Genomic DNA, 21,875 nt, shown 5'->3' on the forward strand with positions numbered 1-21,875 from the left:
GCAGTTAGTGAGGACAGCGCATCTCTTCTAATTCTATATCTACATTTTTATTGCCAGAGCCTAAAGAACTCTGACCATTCCCAAAAGCTAAACAATTTCTGTCCTGAAAGTGGATGGATGTTGATATGCATCCCCATATACATACACCCCCGTATAATGTGTGTGTGTGTGTGTGTGTGTGTCTATATAAAGTGTGTATGTGTGTTCACCTTGCAGCTTTAGTCATTAAAAGCAAGTGACTGACTTTGGTGATAGCACAGAGGCTTTTTCACATTAAGATTAGCATTGTTTTCTCTGCACAGGCAAATAAAGTATATGGCACTGCTTTTTGTAACACCAACCCAGGCAAACATGATCATACAGAGATTTTCACATGTCCTCCAAAGGTATGTGGTTTGGGAGGATGTCGACTGCACCACGCCCTGATGATCAGATAAGACAACAGGATGGTGATATACAGGAAAGAAAATGTAACAACCACATTTTTTTACAGTTAAGGATTGGAAATTCGCCTTTAATAAACTGCAATGTGAACAAAATAAGCAACTGCCATAATATATATATGACTCTAGAACGTGATATGGTTCAGAGAACTAAACTAAACTAACAGAAATAACCCTCTTATGCCATGTTTTGCAGCAGTTGTTTTTTGTAATGTGTTTTATGCTGAATTCTAAATGCAAAAACGAGCCTTCAGCCCTCTCTGTTTAATGATTTATTGCAATATCCTGTTTGTGTACACTTTCGTGTGAATCCCCTTTCTAACAAAAGTTAAATGATTTTTTTTATTGAGCTCACTTACAGTAAACCTACATGAAGGATTATTATAATTTATCATTTGTATTACAGTAGTATCTAGAGGTTCCCACGCAAGATTGGAGCCCCATTGTACTAATCACTGAACAAACACATAAAAAGAGAAAGTCCCTGCTCTGAATAACTTTATCTAACTAAACCAAACAAACAAAAATTGGGAGAAAGGAAGTATTATCCCCATTTTACAGATGGGGAACTGAAGCACAGAGGGCCAAATCCTCAACTGATGTAACTCAGTATAGTTCCATTGACATCATTTGGGTTACACCAGCTTATACCAGCTGAGGTGCTGACCCAGAGAGATGAAATAATTTGCTTAGGTCACCCTAGGAAGAATATGGCAGAGCCAAGAGTTCACCTTGGATCTGAGTCCAAGCACAATACAGTAACTCCTCACTTAACATCATCTCGGTTAACATTGTTTTGTTGTTGCATTGCTGATCAGTTAGGGAACATGCTCATTTAAAGTTGTGCAACGCTGCCTTATAATGTTGTTTGGCAGCCACCTGCTTTGTCCACTGCTTGCAGAAAGAGCAGCCTATTGGAGCTAGCTGGTGGGGGCTGGGAACCAGGGTGGACTGGAAGCCCCACTGTCAGCTCCCCTAAGTTCCCTGTGCTGCAGCTGCCCAGCAGGCTATCAGTTGCTGGGCAGTTCAGCAGTCTCTCCCCCAACTGCCATGTGCTGCTCCTGCCCTCTGCCTTGGGAGCTGCTCCCAGGCGCCTCTTGCATAGGGCTGGTGCAGCTATTTATGCAAACTAGGCAGCCGCCTAGGGCGCCTAAAAGCCCGCTCAGGCGAGGAGGTAGAGTGAAGGTGAGCTGGGGCAGGGGGGTGGCGTGAGGAGGGCTGCCCACAGTAACGAGGGGTGCTTAGGGGAACCGGTTCCCACCTCAGATCACCTCCGCTCTGCCTCCTCTGCTGAGCACACAGCCCCCACTCTAAGTCTCCTCCAATCCGCGCCGCAAGCCTGGGAAAGGAGGAGAATTAGAGCAGCGCTGGCGTGCTCAGCAGAGGAGAGCTGGGGCGGGCTCCCCGGGTGGGGATAGCTGCCGTGGTGGGTGGTGTTAGCTGCTGCAGAGGGGTGCGGGGTTAGCTTCCCTGGGAGGGGCTCCCCAGGCCGGGTTAGCTGCCGTGGAGGGGGGTCTTTCAAGGGAGGGTAACTGCTGCGAGGGGGGGCTCCCTGGGTAGCGGGGGTTAGTTGCCACGGTGGGTAGGGTTAGCTGCCATGGGGTGGGGGCTCCTCGAGTGGGAGGGGCAGGTGGGTGTGGTTAGCTGCCACAGGGGGGCGGTGGGCAGGGTTAGTTGGGGAGCGGGGGGAGCGCAAGGTGGAAGCTTCGCCTAGGGTGCAAAACTTCCTTGCACTGGCCCTGCTCTTGTATATTGTGCAAGGGGAGGAGAAGAAGGGCTAATGTCAGGTGTCCCTCTCCCACCCTGCTCTGGCTCCCACCCCTTTACCCCTTTTCCAGGGGGTGCGGAGGACAGAACAGGGCTCAGGACAGAGGGAGCTTGCTGGCAGCAGCTGCTGTCTCAACTTGCTGTTCTACTTAAAAAGGCAGTGGGGTCAGCGTACTTAAAGGGGCAATGCGCGTCTCTTTCTCTCTCTCTTGCTCTCTCTCTGTCTCCCCTCCCTCCATTCGGGCTGCCTTGTAGAGTGTGAGGCTACATTAACAACAATGTGTTAACCCTTGAGGGCTCAGCCGAGTGCTAGTTCATCATTTAGCAGTAAAGCATTCCCCTTGGAAATATCTGTCCCTTTTCCACTCTCTAACTTCACCACCTCAACCAAGCTTCACAATCATCATTGTTGTGTACTGTATTAAATTGGTTGTTTAAAACTTATACTCTGTGTGTGTGTCTGTGTGTATGTCTGTCTGTCTGTCTGTGTGTGTGTGTGTATATATTGTCTTTTGTCTGACGAAAAAAATTTCCCTGGAACCTAACCCTCACCACTTTACATTAATTCTTATAGGGAAATTGGATTTGTTTAACATTGTTTCACTTGAAGTAGCATTTTTCAGGAACATAACTACAACGTTAAGCAAGGAATTACTGTACTTTAACCAAAAGATCATCCTTCCTCTCTGTGACGTTACATTCCATAATGTTTTATGGAAATATGCTTGTGAGTGTGAATATGATGTAACTGGAATATGCTTTATGCAGAAGGTCTTTTGTAAGGTATCATTACAAAGCTTATGGTCTACTGAGTGTCTTCATCCCTTTTGTTTGCATGTATTTTTTCTATGTCTGCAGTTAGGAGAATAAAATTTAAACTTCTATTACTAATGTAACCATATTAAGTAGAAGTCATTAAGGGTGCTTCAGAATCAGTGACCTGTAAATGGCTCTGTTTACTTGCAAACCTTCCCGTGTACATGCAGCCCAGCCCTGGAAGAATTGAGGCTGGAGTCTCACAGGCCATGTGAACATGTCACCTGATAATGGAATCCATTTTCAAGCTGGTGCTTTTTCATTTAGAAGGAGGGATGGGGACCCAGAGAGACAAAAGATTCCCGCCTTGTGCCAAAGCTATAAAAGGGGGTGTAACAGAACAAAGGGGGCTGCTGGTCATGAGAAATCCCCTAGTTTCCACCTAAAGTGTCTGCTGGAACTAACAAGAACTGTACCGGGGAAAGCATTGGGCCCAGATTAGGAAGGAGTCTAGTCTGTGAAGGAAGCTTATTGGAACATCTGAGGGTGAGATTTTACCTGAAATCAGTCTCTTAATGTATTAGGCTTAGACTTGCATGTTTGTGTTTTATTTTGCTTTGTGACTTACTGTGTTCTGTCTGTTATTACTTGGAACTACTTAAATCCTACTTCTTATGCTCAATAAAATCACTTTTGTTTATTAATTAACCCAGAGTAAGTGATTAATACCTGGGGGAGCAAACAGCTCTGCATATCTCTCTATCAGTGCTATAGAGGGTGGACAATTTATGAGTTTACTCTGTATAACTTTATACAGAGTAAAATGGATTGTTTGGATCCCATTGAGAACTGGGCGTCTGGGTGCTAAAGATAGGCGACTTGCTGAGCAGTTTTTGGTTAAAGTCTGCAGCTTTGGGGGCATGGATCAGACCTGGGTCTGTGCTGCAGCAGGCTAGTGTGTCTGGCTCAACAAGGCAGGGCTCTGGAGTCCCAGGCTGCCAGGGGAAATGGGTTCAGAGGTAATTCCAGCACATCAAGTGACAGTCCCAAGGGGGTCTCTGTCACACTCTCAGAGAAGTAACCTTCAGAACAGATGCAAATGTATACCCTGCAAATTCATTGGGAAATAGTTGCAATGTGGCAATCTATAGTGATACTGATGGAGTGATAGGGGGATAATGTTTGGAGCCAAAATGCATTGAAATAAAAGACCTAATCAGAACATTGGTTTCCTTCTGTGATTCTCTTAACACTCATTTTGCTGTGGAATCTGTGTTATAAATATACATGCACACACCCCACCACCAAACAAAGCCCCTCTTTCTTCAGAAGTACTCAGGACTTCAGCTTTGATTGAAGGCTACACTGCAATGCTGAAGAAGTTTATTATTGATGGTCAGTATGTGGTGGTCCAAAGAATAAACCATCTTGAGGGAATCTGAGCTCTCAAAATTATGCCATGCTTGCCATAGGAAAACAAGACTTAAGAATGCCAGTGGTCAGACAGATTTGGTGATAGACCACTACTACCTCCTTCATCTCAGAAGAGGATTTAACCCCTTAATCAAGAGCAATGGTAAACTGCAACCCTAGCCTATGTCTTATGTTATTAGAGCTATGGCTGGTTGCAAATGAGGCGGTTACTATTCACAGCTTAATCACTGGTAGGATGCCTGGCCTTTTTTCAATTAACAAGTCATGGCTGGATAACATTTGGTGAGCTGTGTAGGTGCTGGAGAAGGAACTCTATGACCTTCTGGTGGCTGAGCAGCAGCTGGATGATCTCATCCAGATGTGCACTATCCAGTTCAAGCTCTCCACCAAATACCCCAAGAATTAGCAATATCCTTGTCTAAGTGGGGCTGGTAGCTTTAATGTCTGTTTTGTGCAAAAGGATTTGTTGCTACTTATCAGAGGACAAGCAGAATCGTACTGGAAGAGGCTCTACCCCACTTCCCCATAACTTCTACTTTTCCATGAGGATTGGGTGGAACTTGATCAGACTGGGAGATGCTCCCACTTCATTAGTGTCAAGGGGAAGTCAGGACATGGGAGTTTCTCCTCAGTTTCTATTTCTTCTGTGGGGGATCAGGTTAAAAGGGTCTTTCCTTATGATTCACAGGGAGAGGAGCATGCATGAGAAGATGAGTGTAAGACCAAGGAACTTTATTCATGGGAAGGTGTCTCATTGAGTCTGAGTTGGGGGGGCCTGAGTATTTTACATGAGGTGTTCAGGGTGCTTAACAGATTCAGGAAAGCATGTGGAAGGAACATATCTTACATGGTGGTGTGTTTATGTCTGTGTTTCTTTCATAGGGTGATCAATGTGTTTCATGGAGAAGGGAATTACAAGTAGGAGTAGAAGGGAAAGTTGTCTCTATGGGGAGAATTACTCAACAGAGGCTTCCCCAAAACATCCTCTAGAGTTTTGTGTTGCATGCCACTTGGGACCAAACTCAGAGTGCTTTCTGTGAGTAGTCCCATCAACTTCAATAGGGCCTTCATGTGAGTAAGGAACACAGAATTTGAGCCTGTGTATCCTTCTTTAATAAAAGCACACTTATTGCAGTTGGTCTCATGTGAAAAGTGAATCCATTTGTGTTTTTATTCCATGGCATTAGCCAGAGCCAACATAATGGAATGGACACCATTCCACATGGAGTAGACTTCTGACCTTTTCTGACAGGCTAAAGCACATTGGGGACTTGCCATCACAAAAGGAGCATTTAGTTTTGTCACAATATATTGCATAAGTGCTTTCAAAAACATTTCGATCAAACCTTGTACAGTTAATATATCAAAAAGTTTCAGGGGTCTGATAAAAACCTATAGCAGTGTTTAAAAAAGATAAGATGCTCTATTGTACTAAAACAATGCTGTAGTGCCAAAACAGCGTATTTATAGATTATTGTGGTAAGATTAACAGTGCCCATCTTACTCTGTAGAGTTCTGATCCTGTAAGAAGTTTTTCCTCAAACGGTTTTCTGTTAAGTAAAGGAAAACACTATCAGCTTTTTAGGCTGTCTGGAAAAGTGTGTTAAGCTTAATATACTGACACATTATGTAGCCAGTCTGTTAGCTTGATGTATTGCCTTATGGCAAATGGGACTAATATAGTCTAGCAAGATTACTCACATTTGCTTGGGATAAGGAATTTTTTTCCTGATGGGTGAGTAAAGTATTCATTAGCATTAGTTTTTTCATTATCATCAGTCATCTTTATGAAGGGCAGTATGTTCTGTAACTGCTCTTGTAACATTTCATGACAATTTTGCAAGGTGGGATAAATATTTTCATTTCTCCATTGTACATTTATTAGTTACTTTTTAATATGTGTACAAGAGGCATTATTGTTACATTTTCCGTTAGGCCATTGAAGTCATGTTGCCAAGGAAGGAGGAATAACTCAGGTGAGCCCAGAACCAGTGGGGAGTCACAGAGCTTCTGCGCAGATGAGCCAGGATCCCTGGTGGATTCCCAAAACCTACTTAACATATGGGCTAGTCCTTCCCCTACTGGAGTATAAATTCTGTGGCTTCGTCAACACAGTGTAAAGGTTTGTGTTTAGATTGTGCTATATAACTCGACCTAAGTAGCACTTTCTAAAACTCTACTCAGAACAAAGCAATTGTACTTTAGCACATGCTAAACTGGTAAAGCTGAAGGCTACAGGGAAACCTAGGTTTTAACTCCAACTACTAACATGGTGCTAAATGTCTAAATTGGTTTCAAGTGGGATTTTCAATCAAGTTAAGGTGGTAACTAGGCTAAAAAAAGCACCTTTTCCCCAGTCTAAACAAGGCCTGAGAGAATATCACTGGTCCCAGTGCAGATATTTTCATGTAGGAACATGATTTACCAACATTTTTTACTCAGTTTTTTCCTTGGTCCTTCATCACATAAAACTCCTTTTGAAATCAATGGGCATTTTGCCTGAGTAAAGACCATAGGATTTAGCCCCATAATACAAAAAGGCTTCTTTTCCTTTGTAATTCATTGTTTTTGTAGAGCAGCCCTTTGGAAACTTGCAGCTGCAATCTGTGTCGTTGACAATATTTCTCCCTCTCCATTGCATGCACACATTGCTCTTTTACTGTAGATGTTCATGAATGCTGAACTGCTGACATTGATTCTGTTTTATGGAGAAGGAAGTATGTGTTTATTTTAAACAATATAGAGCAGTACCATGCACTTTAAAATGGGTTGAGATTAAACATAGGTACATAATGTTTGAACCTTAATGATATACAATTATTGGAAAATACATTTATTTGAAGTGGGATTTTATTTTTTTTTAATATGGCCTCAGTTCTCAACTACATTTATTGAAGGCCTGGTCAACACTAGAACTACATCACACAGGAGTGTGAAAAAGTCCACAATACTGACCAGTGTGGTTAAACAGACTTAAGTTCCTGTATAGACAGTGCTAAGTTGACTGAAGAATATTTCTGTCAACCTAGTTACCACCACTTGGGGACCTGGATTGCTTGACCAATGGGAGAATTCCTCCCATTGGTATGGGTAGTGTCTACACTGAAGCTCTACAGTGGTGTTGCAGCAGCACGGCAGTTGTGCTGTTGTAGTGTGTAAGTGTAGACAACTCCTAAGCCATCTTTCTGTCTCCACTAGCAAGGAGTGGCTGGATCCAAATGTACTCTGGCTCTGCCCATTCCCCTACTCCCCTTCCCCATACTCTACTATGATGTTTCCATTATGCCAGCATAGGGACAGGTGCTATAGAGCCAGCTGAATTATCTGGGTATTCCCCTATGCCCACAGAATACCCAGCTCCACCTTTAGGACACGCCTGAGCAGTGCATAGCATCTGGAAATAAGGCCTATGATCTGGCTCTGAACATTTTGAGGAACTGAAAGAATTAATTGTCAAACACCTTAGTTTCTCGCTAGTTTCTTTTGTGTTTCTTGTATTGAGATGGTACCTTCCCACTTCTTGTGGCTATACATGGCCCCAACTAGTGGTATCTCAGACCATGGATTGACCATCCTTGATTTTCGATCCATCATTTTCCACCTAATCCTTCATGATTAGGACCTAATCCTACAAAGACTTAAGCATGTGAGTAACTTTATATAAGATATTGCATGAATCTTTTCAGGATTTGAGCGATTGATGGATTGGTATAACTGCTATCTTCTCTGAGCCAGATTCCCATGCTGCCTGCTCAAGCTAGTAAAAACTTGGAATTTCCATTCCATGGGAAATTCCGATATTTTGAATTTGTTTTCATTTTGAATCAGAATAAAAAGTCACAATTTAGAAATTAATGACTAAGCACAAATTCTGAAATATTTTGTTTCAGAAACAGTGAAATGCCCTTTTGAAATGTTTAATTTTTATAATAGAACTTTGTTTTGATATCAGATTTTCTTTTCACTTCACTGTTTTGATTTTTGTTATGATTTGCCATATAATAATGTAAATGTTTTGACTTTCATTATATATATAAAACGTAAAAGTTAAAACAAAACTTTCTGAATATATTGAAACAACACATTTTTCTCTTATTGAAATGAAGCATTTCAATAATTTCCTGTCAACAATTTTCATGAAAGTGATATGTTCCCACCAAACTTTTTTATTTAATCAGAGGTTTCCATCAGAAAAGTTTTGACCAGTTCTGTTGCCTACCTTGAGATGTTTCACTGGAAGGGTTAAATTCTATTAAATTCTGTAAATAAATATACTTGTGCAACCCTGTTGACTTCAGTGGGGCTACTCAAGTGTAACTAAGGGCAAAGCTTAATCAAACTGAGGAGTCTTGACTGGAGAGCTAGGAAAATCTCTTTAGCAGTGAAGTTGAAGAGACTGGAACAACCTTCCAAGGGAAGCTGTAAAATGCTTACACTTGAGATCTTTGAAATTGAAGTGGACAAAACACATGAATATGTACACCAGTGAAAAATCCTGGGAGCTTGTTCTGGGAGTGAACTAGAGAATCTCACAAGTCTTTTTCATATTTGACTTTTGTGATACTAAGTTTTGTTGTACTATAGCTTAAAGTAAAGGCTTTTATTTTCAAAAGAGAAACCACAGAAGAAAGGTTTTAAAATCCTTCACAGACAACAATAGTGTATAATATTTTGGTGTCCCTTTTGTGTTTAAACTGCAAATGTTTTTCAGACTTCTTTGGCATAATGATTTATTGGTATTGGTGCTTCAGGATTGTTTGTCACCAGAGGTCTAAAGTTAGGGATTGACCCCTTCTGGCAGATTAAATACAAATTATGCAAACTGCTGTGGTGTGGGTCATAACCTAATTAATGTTACACATCTTGAGCAGATGATCATTTCTCTAAATGAGAGCTATCTAGTAGTCTAGTTGAAAACAAAAACCATATTAGAAAAAATGAAGTGTACAGTTTTACTGCTTTACAGTATATCCACTTGTCCTACTTGAATATGTAAAAGCTACATAATTGCAGAGTTTGTGTACGGTTAAAGAAGTATCAGCATTTCCACTACATAACTTATTTTACAGGGGTTTAAAGGGATGTACAAATTAACTCCATAATGTAACTTGATTTACAAAATTTCAGCATAGTAGTATGTAACTGGATTTGTTTTAACAAAATTAAGTAATGGATATACTAATTCCGGATAATTTATTGTAGTCATGTAACTCAAAATCAGTCAGACTTTTACTCTGCTAGTGGATTCTGATTTTTTGGTATTTAAAATGTACAATTTGTGTGTGTATGTGTAAAATGAGATAGCTACATAGCAGAATTTCCTCACACATTTCCATTAACTTTACTTTAAATTCTAAATCAAGGTAAATTCTTCCTTGAATGTATCCCTGAATCCGATTAGTATTAATGAGAGCTATATATGTGCACTGAGTGGCAAGTATACCTCTGTGGGGGTCAATTCCATGGCTGTTCCACATGCACAACTCTCACTGAAGTCAAGACAATGGCAGCTCCAACATGGAGTGCCTGTAAAATCAGGCCATTAGTCAGTAATTACTTTAATTTTAGTTATGTGAAATTGCTTGATGAAGTATTTTCCAGAGAGACCAGAATAGCTTTTGTTTTCTGTTCTTTTGTCTTTTGAAATGAAGATAGTGCTCAGAAGAGATGCTGTCTTAACAGAAGTAGTGATTGGAGTCCTTTGTTTATTCACAGGGCAGGCCCATCCAGGGTAATGGCAGTGTGAGCCCGGCAATGTATCTGACTCCGAGGTTATTTATTTAGTGTGTGCATAGTCATCTAGCCAAGTGATGGCATCTTCAGTGGTGTGATGCAGTTCTTCTAGGCCACCACTGAACCTAGTCAGCAGGTTTTCATCGACAATGTGTGTCATTGTCTGTGTTGCACCGCAGATGCACAAATGGCTGTCACAAAGGCCCGAGCAGTACTGGCTGTCTACACAGAGATCTTGCCTGCTCCAGAATCTGTTCAACAGGGACCATTGATGATGGGGCAGGTCAAAACCAGGCAGGCAAATTGTGGGGTTGGTGATGAGGGACTAGTTGGGAAATATAGCAAATATCCATTCATCTCGCCAGAGTGTTTCTGCCCTAACATCCTGGCGTGGTGGATGAGACCATAATGGGCAACATGATGGCAAACGTGCAGCTGGTGGTTTAAAAAGGTCATTGTGCAGCGGCAGGCTTGAGTTGGCACATACTTTCTCCAGTAACTTGCCGGTGGCAACCTCTCATCTGATATGAGGAGAAGCAGTATTGCTCAGAACTGGAAGCCATGGGAGTGCAGTCGGACACTAGGTGCCAGAGATGATACGCTGGCAGCATGTAACTGTGTATCCACTAGTTTGGGTGTGACAATCGACTCCAAACTGGTGCACAATACTCCGCCACCGAATACGAGGTGGCAAGAGCTGACATCCGCAAGGTTGGAACACGAACATCCCATGACGAACCTGCCAGTTTGCTAAGAAGATTATTGCACGTCTTAAGTTTAGCTGCTGTCTTCTTCAGGTGGGCATGGTAACTTGGTGTGCATGCCATGGTCACATCTAGATAGACTGGATCTATTTCATGCTTCATCTTCTAACATTCAGATAAACATTCAGTTCTTGTGTTGCGCTGGCGTGATGAAGAGGGAACAAACTGGAGATTGGAGGCACCAAGTCTTACAGTAGTCAGCTAACTTGTCATGTCTCAGTTTAAGGTGACATCAGGCTTGTGAAATGTCCGGGCCTGGGTAGTGCAACAGATGCCATCTGCATAAATGAACTTTCAACTCGGTTGTTGGTAGGTCATTGATGTAAAAGTTGAACAGGGTTGGAGAAAGCACAGTGCCTTGGGGTAACCCATTTCTCTGTTATCTCCAAGCACTCGTCTTCTCCCCCATATGGACTCTGAACTGCCTATCACAGAGGAACAGTTCAGCGATGCCTATGACCCAAGGTAGCAGGACCTGTGATACCTTCACGAGCAGGCAATGGATCAATGTCCTCATCACACGACCCACCAGTACCTGACAGCAGTAAGGGAAGCTAATGATCCAACCAGCAAGCCAAATTCTGCAAGCACCAGCTCAACAAATCCCAGCACTATCATCACCAACAACCCCAATAAGCAGCCTGGTGACTTCTGTGTCATTGGTCCAGCTCTACGCATGTTACAACTTAATGTGGAGGGTTTCTCGGCTGCCAAGCATGATTTACTTGGCATTCTTGCTTATCAACATACTATCAACATCATTTGCTTGGAAGAGACACACATGGCAACTGCCAAAGCTGGGCTTTACAGTATTGGCGGCTTCAACCTGTTGTGTCGTGTGGCACACCCAAAGCATGGCCAAGCCACATACGTTCAGTCTGATATTGCAGATGCCATTCAGCTGATGTCTACTGAATTCTGTGACACTACCCAGGTTGGCAGTTTCTGGCTGGCGAATGTTTTCAAGCCTCCAAGCATCAGCTGGAACCAAAAGTTTCTACCAAGCTTGCCACACCCAGCTGTCTATGTCGGAGATGTCAATAGCCTTCACACAGACTTGGAGGTGAAAGGAAAACTCTCTTCACACATTCAGCTCTTGGTCTCTCCAGCTACCAGTGAAGAAGCTAGTTGTGGTGATGTGCGTTTTGTTATCTAAATCCCAGTCTACAAAGAACTGGATGCAGTTCACTTCAGATACCCCATTAAAGAACTGACAGATAGTAATGACTTTTAGTCATTACTGACTTAGCCCTAAAGAGTTAAAGAAGTGAAAAGAGAAATGCAAGCATTAGAAGAACTGGAAGGCTCAGGAGATTGGTAAAAGGTTCATAGAAACTTTAAGATCTAAGGTTGCCAGCTGTAATCCGCTCAGGTCAGTAACGTGTGAAAGTGTTAACATCTGATGGCTAATCAGCAGGGTGGATAAAAATCAATGATTTTTAAAAAAATTAAAAAAATGAGATTTTTTAATTTAAATTGAATTTTTTTGATAAAATGCTTTTTGAGGAAAAAACTTTATCTAAAGATAGTTTTAATTAAGATACATTATAGCTCAAAGAGATCTTATCATGGAATAGGGGTTATAAATTCTAATTCTATAGTATCAGACAATATTTTCATGTAAGGTTTAAGAAAAGTTTTTATAAATGAGTTCCAGTAGTTCATGGATTAGGGACCCAATTTTATAGGGTTCCAGGGACTTCTGTATAAATTATTTAGGTTCATCTTTCTGTCTCCCCAAAGGGACTCTGTGCTCATTCTAGAAGATACCATCAGAGATGCTTAGTTTTGTAGTCCTCAAACTGTGGATTTGTGTCTTCAGAGATAACATGCTTGTCAACAGCAAAAATGTTATTAAATAAAATAAATAAATAAATAAATAGAGGTGAGACATAGTTAAATAAAACAATTTAAATGTTTGTCTGGTGATGCTGTCCTCCTGATACATTATGGGTCAACATGGGAAGAAAATCCTCCAAATATTAATGATTAACTTCTTGAATTGGAGACAGTTCACCTCCCAATGACTTCATAAATATCTGCTTCAATTACCTTTGGTAAATGAAATAAACAATCATTCATTTTGTGATCTAGCTGTAAAACTAATCTGAAAAGTTTTCAAAATAAATCACTTTAAAAATGTGTAGCATGTACCTTCTAAAAATGAAATCTACGTCTGTCTCTGAGTTGTGAAGAATATGTATTAAGGTTATAACAACCAACAAAAATGCACTTTTGTGTAGAAATCCATGATTAAATCGAGTTTCCTGATTAGTGATTTAAAGTATGATTTAAAGCATGATTTAGATCAATTTGATTTAAATCAAATCCACCCTGCTACTCAGTGACCTGTTTGAAAGGCGTCTGGTGGTTTTAGCTCAGTCTACATCACAAAAACCATCACTGCAATTGACATCCTGTATTAACAGTCTCAGCAGAGACACCACGGACTGACCCCTCCACCCCACCCCCAGGACTGGTCAGCCCCCTCCCCCTAGGACCGGTCAGGGTTGTTGAAGGGTAGTGTCGGGAAGTGTGCTGTGCCATTTCCATGGGTAAAAGAGGACATTTGTCTCCCCGGGGTTGTCAGTCAGCACTGAATTTGCGCACACACACTCATTTTATATTCTGTTAATATATTTAAAATGTACACTAAAAGAAGCCAAGAAATCCAGTGTTAATGCCGGCACCCTACTCAATCCTTTGAGTTTCCTGACTTTTTCATATATTTCATTTTTAAGAGTAGTTTTTTATACTGAATTTTATGTAAATGTTTGTTATAGTATCAACCTATCTTAAATATAAGTAGTGGGCAGTTCGTTTAGACTGTGTGTCCTTGTGTTTTATTACTCATTCCCTGTTAACCTTCTACAAATGTTCCGCTTTTCTTTAGTTTTGGCAAGCTGCTGAGAACACCATTTCCTTCCTTTCATTCTGGTGAAGTCCAATTGTTGTTTGCTTATAGTACATTAGTCTTTCCCAGAATTTAGCCTGGAGTTTTTATACACTGGGGAGCCTCCTGTGTGTTTAGATTATAAAACACTTTTGTAATAGAACTCCAATAGTACCATGCTTTCAGACAATGCTGTCAAACTGGATTTCAATATTGGTTTGTCTGTCACTCTCTGCAGTATTCTGTTATGCAGATGTTAGTGTATAATCATTTTGTCCCCTCAGAAGCTACATTTTCAAGTTGTTCCCCACCTCCCCAAACTCAGACTTTGTAGAGCACTTTTTCTGCTTCTATAGTACTGTACAATGCCTTACTTTACTTCCTTTTTCTTTTGTTAGGTATATGTCAGTCTATTAGTGTAAGCAATTTTCTCATTAATCATTTGGAGCAACTAAAGGAAGATTGTAAGATAACCCCACATATTAATCAGGTGACCGTGTATGCAATACATTCAAGACATCTGTTTTAGAGTAAACCCCATCACCCAAAAAACATGATTTCTCCAGTCCCCTTCAACAAATCCAAATGTCAAAATTAGTCTTAGACCCGAAAAAACAAAACAAACAAAAAAGAAAAAAAAACACAACTTTAAAATAATTTCCTCACAAGGTCAGTTGTCTTCCTACCAGACCTGTTTGTGACTGATGTTGTGGCCAATGGCTCAATTTTAGATGCTGACAGTTTGCAAATAAACAACCTTCAGCTAGATACTGAGTATCAAATCACCATCATAGCAACAAGCTACTTGAGGATGTACTGCCAAATGTAAGTTCTGCATTTTAAAAAATAGAGACCTAACTCCCTTAGGCCACGCTGAAAATCCTCACAACAGTGTACAGTTGTCACATTTTAAAGATTCTTTTGGTTCGAAACTCTTTACTCTTTCTACGGATATTGCCCAGTAGGGACTAGATTCTGCTATCCTTCCTCATGCTGTGCAAGTCTTTATTCTATATGTACTCGCATTTATTTCACAGCTGAATAAGGGTGGAAGAATTTGGTCCTTAACGACTAAGGGTACGTCTATACTACCCACTGGATCAGTGGGTAGTGTTCAATGTATCGGGGATCGATTTATTGCGTCTCGTCTGTACTCCAGCTTGGCAGGAGGAGTACGCAGAGTACTCCACCTTGGCAGGAGGAGTAAGCAGAGTTGACGGGGGTGCCACAGCAGTCGACTCGCTGCCGTGAGGACGGCCAGGTAAGTCGAACTAAGATACTTCGACTTCAGCTACATGAATAGTATAGATGAAGTTGTGTATCTTAGTTCAAATCCCCCTGCTAGTGTAGTCCATGGCTAAGAAATATGTAAAACCAGTTGTGATGGGATGGCTGCTCCACACAGGTAAAATAGAGTTGATAGGGGGCAAAGCCTTTTTGCATATTGCAGTCTGAGATATACATGGGGAATGGACTCTCTGGATCCATAGGGACAGAAGCTGTCTATGAAGCTGCAGTATCTCCTCCTCTTGACAGAATGGATTATACAAAAACCACGCTGACTTTGGGTTCCCTTGTGATTAACTAATAGCAACGGTGGAGGATTTCATTCAGCTGCAAGCTCCTTTATTAAATCCCCCTGCCAGGTTTTCACACACAAATCCAAGGGCTCAGTAAAGAGCAGTGCCAGAGAACAGCGGGACTTGCTCCATCAACATATGATTGGTAGTCTTCGCCTGAGAAAGATCTAAGACTAGAATAGCATGGGTGTTGCAGGTCAGGAAATAGGAGTTATTAGTAGAGGAGAAGCTTGCACAGTGGTCACTCTCCTTGTGCCTCCTCTAGCCAAAGCTTAATTGTCCTTCGCTTTCAGTAGCACCAAAAAATCATCCATAAATGTTTGAAAAGAAAAAAATGCTTAGGGCTGAATTTTAAAAAAAATTGTCAAGAGTTACCTGCTCTAGCCAGCCATGCAGCTGAATATCACCGGTTCCCAGAACTCAGCTCATGACATCTGAGATTCCCTAATCAATGGATGATACAGTGTTCATTGTCTCCAGAAGAAAGGCAACATTAGCTCTGCATCTAGTTCATCAAGTTGGTGGGTGACATATCAGCATGCCATACTTGTTTTAAATATTTGTGAAATAACCTTGAACTGTGTAACTCTGAAGCCTTGAAACACTAAGGGATATATTCTGCTTGCAGTTATATTGATGAAAATGTGGAATACTTCATCTGAAGCCAATGGCTATTCCAGATTTACTCTGGTGTAACTGGGAGTAGAATTTGGTCCTGAATTAGAAAATTAGTCACCTTTTTATTTAATTTCTTGTAACATATTATATTGATGACACCTACCCAATAGGAATCTAACTTAAATATCCAATTCCTACTTCCATTTAATTTTACGACAGTATTCCCAATTAAATAATGCATCCTTAGAATACTGCAGCTGAATGTTTTATCATTTTCCCAACTAGGAGTACTTTTTGTGAGACACTTCACTAGAGTTAATATGTGTTTAATAACTAGTATAAAATTATTCCTACCCCTCAAATGAGCACTCGTTGCCTCTCTAAATATTTGTTTTTAGTGTAGTGCTGTCTGATAAGTAACAAACATGATAGATTTGCTGTGGATTGTGTTAAACAGTATTTTGCATGGAACTGCTGGCTCATTCTTTTTCTTGTCACAATTCTGTGTAATAAAGAATGGAAATATTTTTCTAATGTGTTCAGGTGTAAGCCAATGAATAAAACAGTGACCTAAACGTTGGACATAGAAATGTAAACATTAAATACAAAGGCCACTCAAAGGTTAAGAAACATCAAAGGTTGAAGAAATGGATGTGTCTGTTGTTTGAACCTTGTCCACAGTAATTTAGATCATAGCATTTTTAGGCTGACTCAGGCCAGCCTTCAAGGGGCAGGGTTTTTCTTAGCGTGTATTGAACAAATGCCAGCCTATTGTTGTCTGAAAAGACAACATGTACTAAAGATGAGAAACAGGAAATGTTCATTTGTCCTTCTTTCGGCGGAAGAATTTTTCCAGATTCCACATGTTGATGTAATTGTTCTAAACAATATTTTTCCTCAAAATACGCAAGAGTTAGATCATTGGAACAACAGTGACGGCTATTTGATTTGAAGTCATGTCACATGATTATATAGTGGTGATGTAAGGGAAAACTACGCTCAATTTGATCTGAACGCACAGGGAGGTGTTTTTAGTTTGGTTTTTCTTTACAATTCATTAGTTGTGAAATGTTTTTCAAAAAATAACATTTGTTATAGAATCATAGGATTGGAAGGGACCTCGAGAGGTCATCTAGTTCCGTGCCCTGTATTCGTGGCAGGACTAAGTATTATCTAGACTGGTGTTTCCCAAACTTGGGACACCGCTCGTGTAGAGAAAGCTCCTGGCAGGCCAGGCCAGTTTGTTTACCTGCCCCGTCCACAGGTTCAGCCAATCGCGGCTCCCACTGACCAAGGTTCGCCACTCCAGGCCAATGAGGGCTGCGGGAACCAGCAGCCAGTACGTCCCTTGGCCCGCACCACATCCAGCAGCTCCCATTGGCCTGGAGCAGTGAACCATGGCCGGGGGAGCCGCGATCGGCCGAATCTGCAGACGGGGCAGGTAAACAAACCGGCCCTGCCTGCCAAGGGCTTTCTCTACACAAGCGGTGTCCCAAGTTTGGGAAACACTGGTCTAGACGATCCCTGACATGTATTTGTTTAACCGTGCTCTTAAAAATCTCCAGTGATGGAGATTCCATAACCTCCCATGGCAATTTATTCCAATGCTTAACCACCTTGATAGTTGAGAAGTTTTTCCTAATGTCCAGCCTAAATCTCCTTTCCTGCAATTTAAGCCCATTGCTTCTTGTTCTATCTTCAGACATTAAGGACAACAATTTTTCTCCTTCCTTCTTATAACAACCTTTTATGTATTTGAAAAATAGAGTCTTCCCTTCTCCAGACTAAACAAACCCATTTTTTAAAATCTTCCCTCATAGGTCATGATTTATAGACCTTTAACATTTTTGTTGCTCTTCTCTGGATTTTCTCCAAAATTGTCCACATCTTTCCTGAAATGTGGCACCTCAAACTGGACACAATACTCCATTTGAAGCCTAATCAGCGGAGTAGAGCAGAAGAATTACATTTTCTTCTTCGAATGCTTGCTCATATCGATTCCAATTAGGTGTGCATGCCACAGCCATCGGAGAATTTTTACCCTAGCAAAACCCGGTTGGTCGACTGAGGAGCCCCCTGGGGTGGCACCTTCATTGTGCTGGATATATACCCCAGCCAACCCAGCGCCCCTCAGTTCCTTCTTACTGCTCGTGACGGTCGTTTGAACTGTGGAGCTTGGCCTTGCTGCTCTCCAGTCTCCCTAGTGTTTCCCTACAGTTTGTTAATAGTTTGTTGTTATAATATTGTTATAGATTTTAATAGTTGTAGTTCTAGTTATAGTATAGTAGTTGGTATTAGTGGGGGAGAAGGGGTTTTCCCCTCCTTCCCGTATTTGATTGGGCTCATGCCCAGAGCTCCGGGCTTTAAGCCCTGCGAATCCTGCTCCAAGCCCATGCCAATAAGCGACCCCCACAACTCTTGCCTGAAGTGTGTGGGGGAATCTCACCAGGCAGAGACATGCAGGATTTGCAAGAACTTTCACCCCCGGACTAAGAAGGAGTGAGGCTTTCATTTGAGACAGCTCTTTATGGAGGCAGCTCTTAGTCCTCAGCCTCTAGTGGCGTGGCAAGACCCGGTGCTGAGTGCTTTGGTACGCAGCGCCCCGGCTTCAGCTACGGGAATGGTACCACGCTTGGACTCTGATACAGAGCTGCAGCACTGACGTTCCCTAGCACTGCAATCAATTTCTGCAGTCCGGCACTGCTCTCACTTGCCTGGCCAAAAACATATGATCCTCTACCTCCTGTGGCATCATCCCCATCTTTGCCCGATGAGGCTGTGGCAGAGACCACTATATTGGGTGTCCCCCTCCCAATAGACCTCCACTTCCACCAGGAACTCTTGCAAAGAGTGGTGCGGAATATGAACCTGCAAGCAAAAGAAGTAGTCAAGGTGAGGACCCTGTGGTTGACATTTTGTCCACAGAAGCTCCTTCCAGGATGGTCTTACCACTTATCCAGACCATTCAAACCATGGCCAGTACAGTCTGGCAAACACTCACTTCCATTTCCCCAACTGCTAAGGGGATGGACTGAAGTATTTTGTCCCCTCCAGGGGATATAACTATCTGTACTCATCCACAGCCCTGTTCACTGCTGGTGGCCTCAGTGAATGAGAAGGAGCGTCATGGTTGGCAAGCCTGGCACCCAAATCAAAAGAGGCCAAACGCCTCAATTTTTTTGGGCACAAAGTCTACTCCTCAGGGGGAGCTCCAGCTCCAGATTGCGAACCAGCAGGCTCTCCTGAGCTGATACAATTTTAACTCCTGGAACTCCATGATGATGTTCAAGGAACTGGTTTCTCTGGAGTCCAAAGAAGAGTTTGGGGCTCTGGTAGAAGAGGGAAAAACGGTTGCACAAACTGCTTTGCAGGCCTCATTGGACACCATGGACTCTGCCACTTGGACCCTCTCCTCAGGGGTAGCAAAGAGGCGCATTTCTTGGCTGCAAGCTTCTAGTCTACCACCAGAGCTTCAGCAAACTTCGCAGGATCTTCCCTTTGATGGAGAGGGCCTGTTATCAAACAAGACAGACTCAAGGCTTCAAAGCCTCAAACACTCTAGGGCCATAATGCGTTCGCTGGGGATGCACACGCCCTCTACGCTGTGGAAACCATTTAAACCGCAGCCCCAATGCTCTTACCCTCCTCCTTGGCCAAGACAGGACTTCTGTAGGAGACGGGAGTGTGGTGGCAGGAGAAAACCCTCCAACCACCAATCTGGCCAGGCCCAAGGTCCTTCCAAGCCCTCAGTGGGTCCCAAACAAAACTTTTGAAGGGATGCCTGAGGACGGTGTACTGGACCTCACTCAGGATCCTGAATCATTTATCCCGTTTCCACCATGCCTGGTCCCTCATAACCATGGATCGTTGGTTCTTCGCACAGTGGAAAGGGGATACTCTCTCCAGTTTTTGTTTTCCCCGCCCTCTCACCCTCCCACTCCATCCCTCTTCAGGGACCCTTCTGACGAGCAACTCCTTATTCAGGAGTTGCAGTCACTCCTTGCCATGGGGGTGATCAAGGAGGTTCCAAGGCAGCTAAGGGGCAGGGGGTTTTAACCCCATTATTTCCTAATCCCCAAGGCAAAAGGCGGGCTTCGGGCTATCCTGCACCCATGCGGACTCAACAAATTCATGGTAAAGTTGAAGTTCTGCATGGTCTCGTTGGGCACCATTATACCTTCCCTGGATCCTGGTATGCTGCCTTCAACATGAAGGATGTGTATTTCTGCATAGCAATCCATCCAGCGCACAGACACTTCCTCTGTTTTGTGGTCAACCACAAACACTATCAGTTTACGGTCCTTCTGTTCAGCCTCTCTATGACCCCCTGGGTGTTCACCAAATGTGTGGCAGTAGTGGCAACCTTCCTCTATTGTCGACGAATTCAGGTATACCCATATCTCGACGACTGGCTCATCCAAGGGCACGCCAAAGAGCAGGTGCAGTCCCACATTCAGTTTGTCATGGACACGTTTGGTCGATTAGGCTTCCATCTCAATGTGGCAAAGTCAATGCTAGAACCGACTCAGAGGACAGAATTCATTGGTGCAGTCCTGGACTCCGCACACGCTCAAGCCCTCCTGCTTTCCAAGCTTTGTCAGGCCTCATCCGGAGCCTTAAAAGCTTCTCAGCCTCGATGGCAAGAACGTGCTTTAATCTTCTAGGACACATAGCTTCCTGCAAATATGTCACCAGGCATGCCAGACTAAGGCTCTGCCCACTTCAAGCCTGGCTCACATCGGTCTATCACCTAGGTTGAGACAGCCTGAACCTGGTGGTCACTGTCCCGGAAAGGGTCCTGACCACCCTCCACTGGTGGCTAGACCCAGAGGTGGTATGCAATGGAGTCTCCTTCTATACCCCTCAGCCCTCCTTGTCCCTTGTTACGGATGTGTCAGCCCTGGGATGGGGCGCCCATCTCAAGGACATTCAGACACAGTATCTGTGGGCCCTGTCCGAACTGTCTCTCCACATCAACATACGAGAACTGATGGCAGTACATCTAGCTTGTCAAGCCTTTCAAGAGTGGCTGCATGGTCATTGTGTGGCGGTCCTCACAGACAACACCATGGCCATATTCTACATCAACAAGCAAGGGGATGCTCGTTCCTTCCTCCTCTGTCAGGAGGCTGTTCAACTGTGGGAGTTCTGCATAGCCCGCTCCATTCACCTGTTGGCGTCTTTTCTCCCAGGGATCCAGAACACGTTGGTGGACTGCCTCAGCAGATCCATCCACGCCCACAAGTGGTCACTCCGTCCAGATGTCATCCACTCTATTTTCCTAAAGTGGGAGTTTCCCAGGTCGACCTGTTTGCCTCACACAGCAATCGGAAATGCCAGGCATTTTGCTCCCTCCAAAGTCACTCCCCAGGCTCTCTCACAGACGCCTTCCTACTCCCGTGGACGAGCTGATTGTTCTACACCTTCCCACTGTTTCCCTTGTACACAAGGTCCTGCTCAAGGTGCTCAGGGGCAGATTATGACTGATTCTGGTCGCCCGGCGTGGCCCAGACAGCATTGGTACACCATGCTGTTGGAGGTCTCGGTGGATGCCCCGATTCCGCTGCCTCTCTTTCTGGACCTGATCACACAGGATCGTGGCCGCCTTTGTCACCCCAACCTGCGGTCTCTCCACCTCATGGCATGGATGCTGCATGGCTGAGCCACTCTGAACTCCTCTATTCTCGTTTGGTACAACAGGTCCTGTTGGGCAGCAGGAAACCTTCCACTCGGGATACCTATATGGCTAAATGGAAGCAATTCTCATGCTGGTGCTCTCACCATGACACACTTCCTCTCCACGTGTCCATGCCTCTCATTCCGGACTATCTCCTGAACGGGAAACAGCAGGCCCTGGTGATATCATCCATCAGAATTCACCTGGCGG

General features: G+C 43.1%; 1 protein-coding gene across 4 annotated transcripts in view; it reads left to right on the forward strand.

Moving 5' to 3' along the window:
• Positions 1-21,875, forward strand: part of LOC116834785 (putative oxidoreductase YtbE) — a 49,015-nt gene that overhangs the window by 11,751 nt on the left and 15,389 nt on the right. For 3 of the 4 annotated variants that reach the window (XR_012656255.1, XM_032797091.2, XM_075067834.1), the window contains exons 1-2: positions 13,955-14,006; positions 14,189-14,280. Coding sequence is in view for 3 of the 4 variants with exons in the window: in XM_032797091.2 (XP_032652982.1) it covers positions 13,967-14,006; positions 14,189-14,280 (132 nt within the window). In the remaining variant the exon portion in view is untranslated. Of the gene's footprint in view, positions 1-13,954; positions 14,007-14,188; positions 14,281-21,875 lie in introns of those variants that run through there. The other variant, XM_075067833.1, reaches the window with a different exon arrangement.

The sequence above is a fragment of the Chelonoidis abingdonii genome, chromosome 7 (assembly GCF_003597395.2).
Source record: "Chelonoidis abingdonii isolate Lonesome George chromosome 7, CheloAbing_2.0, whole genome shotgun sequence".
In the NCBI taxonomy this organism is placed as follows: domain Eukaryota; kingdom Metazoa; phylum Chordata; order Testudines; family Testudinidae; genus Chelonoidis; species Chelonoidis abingdonii.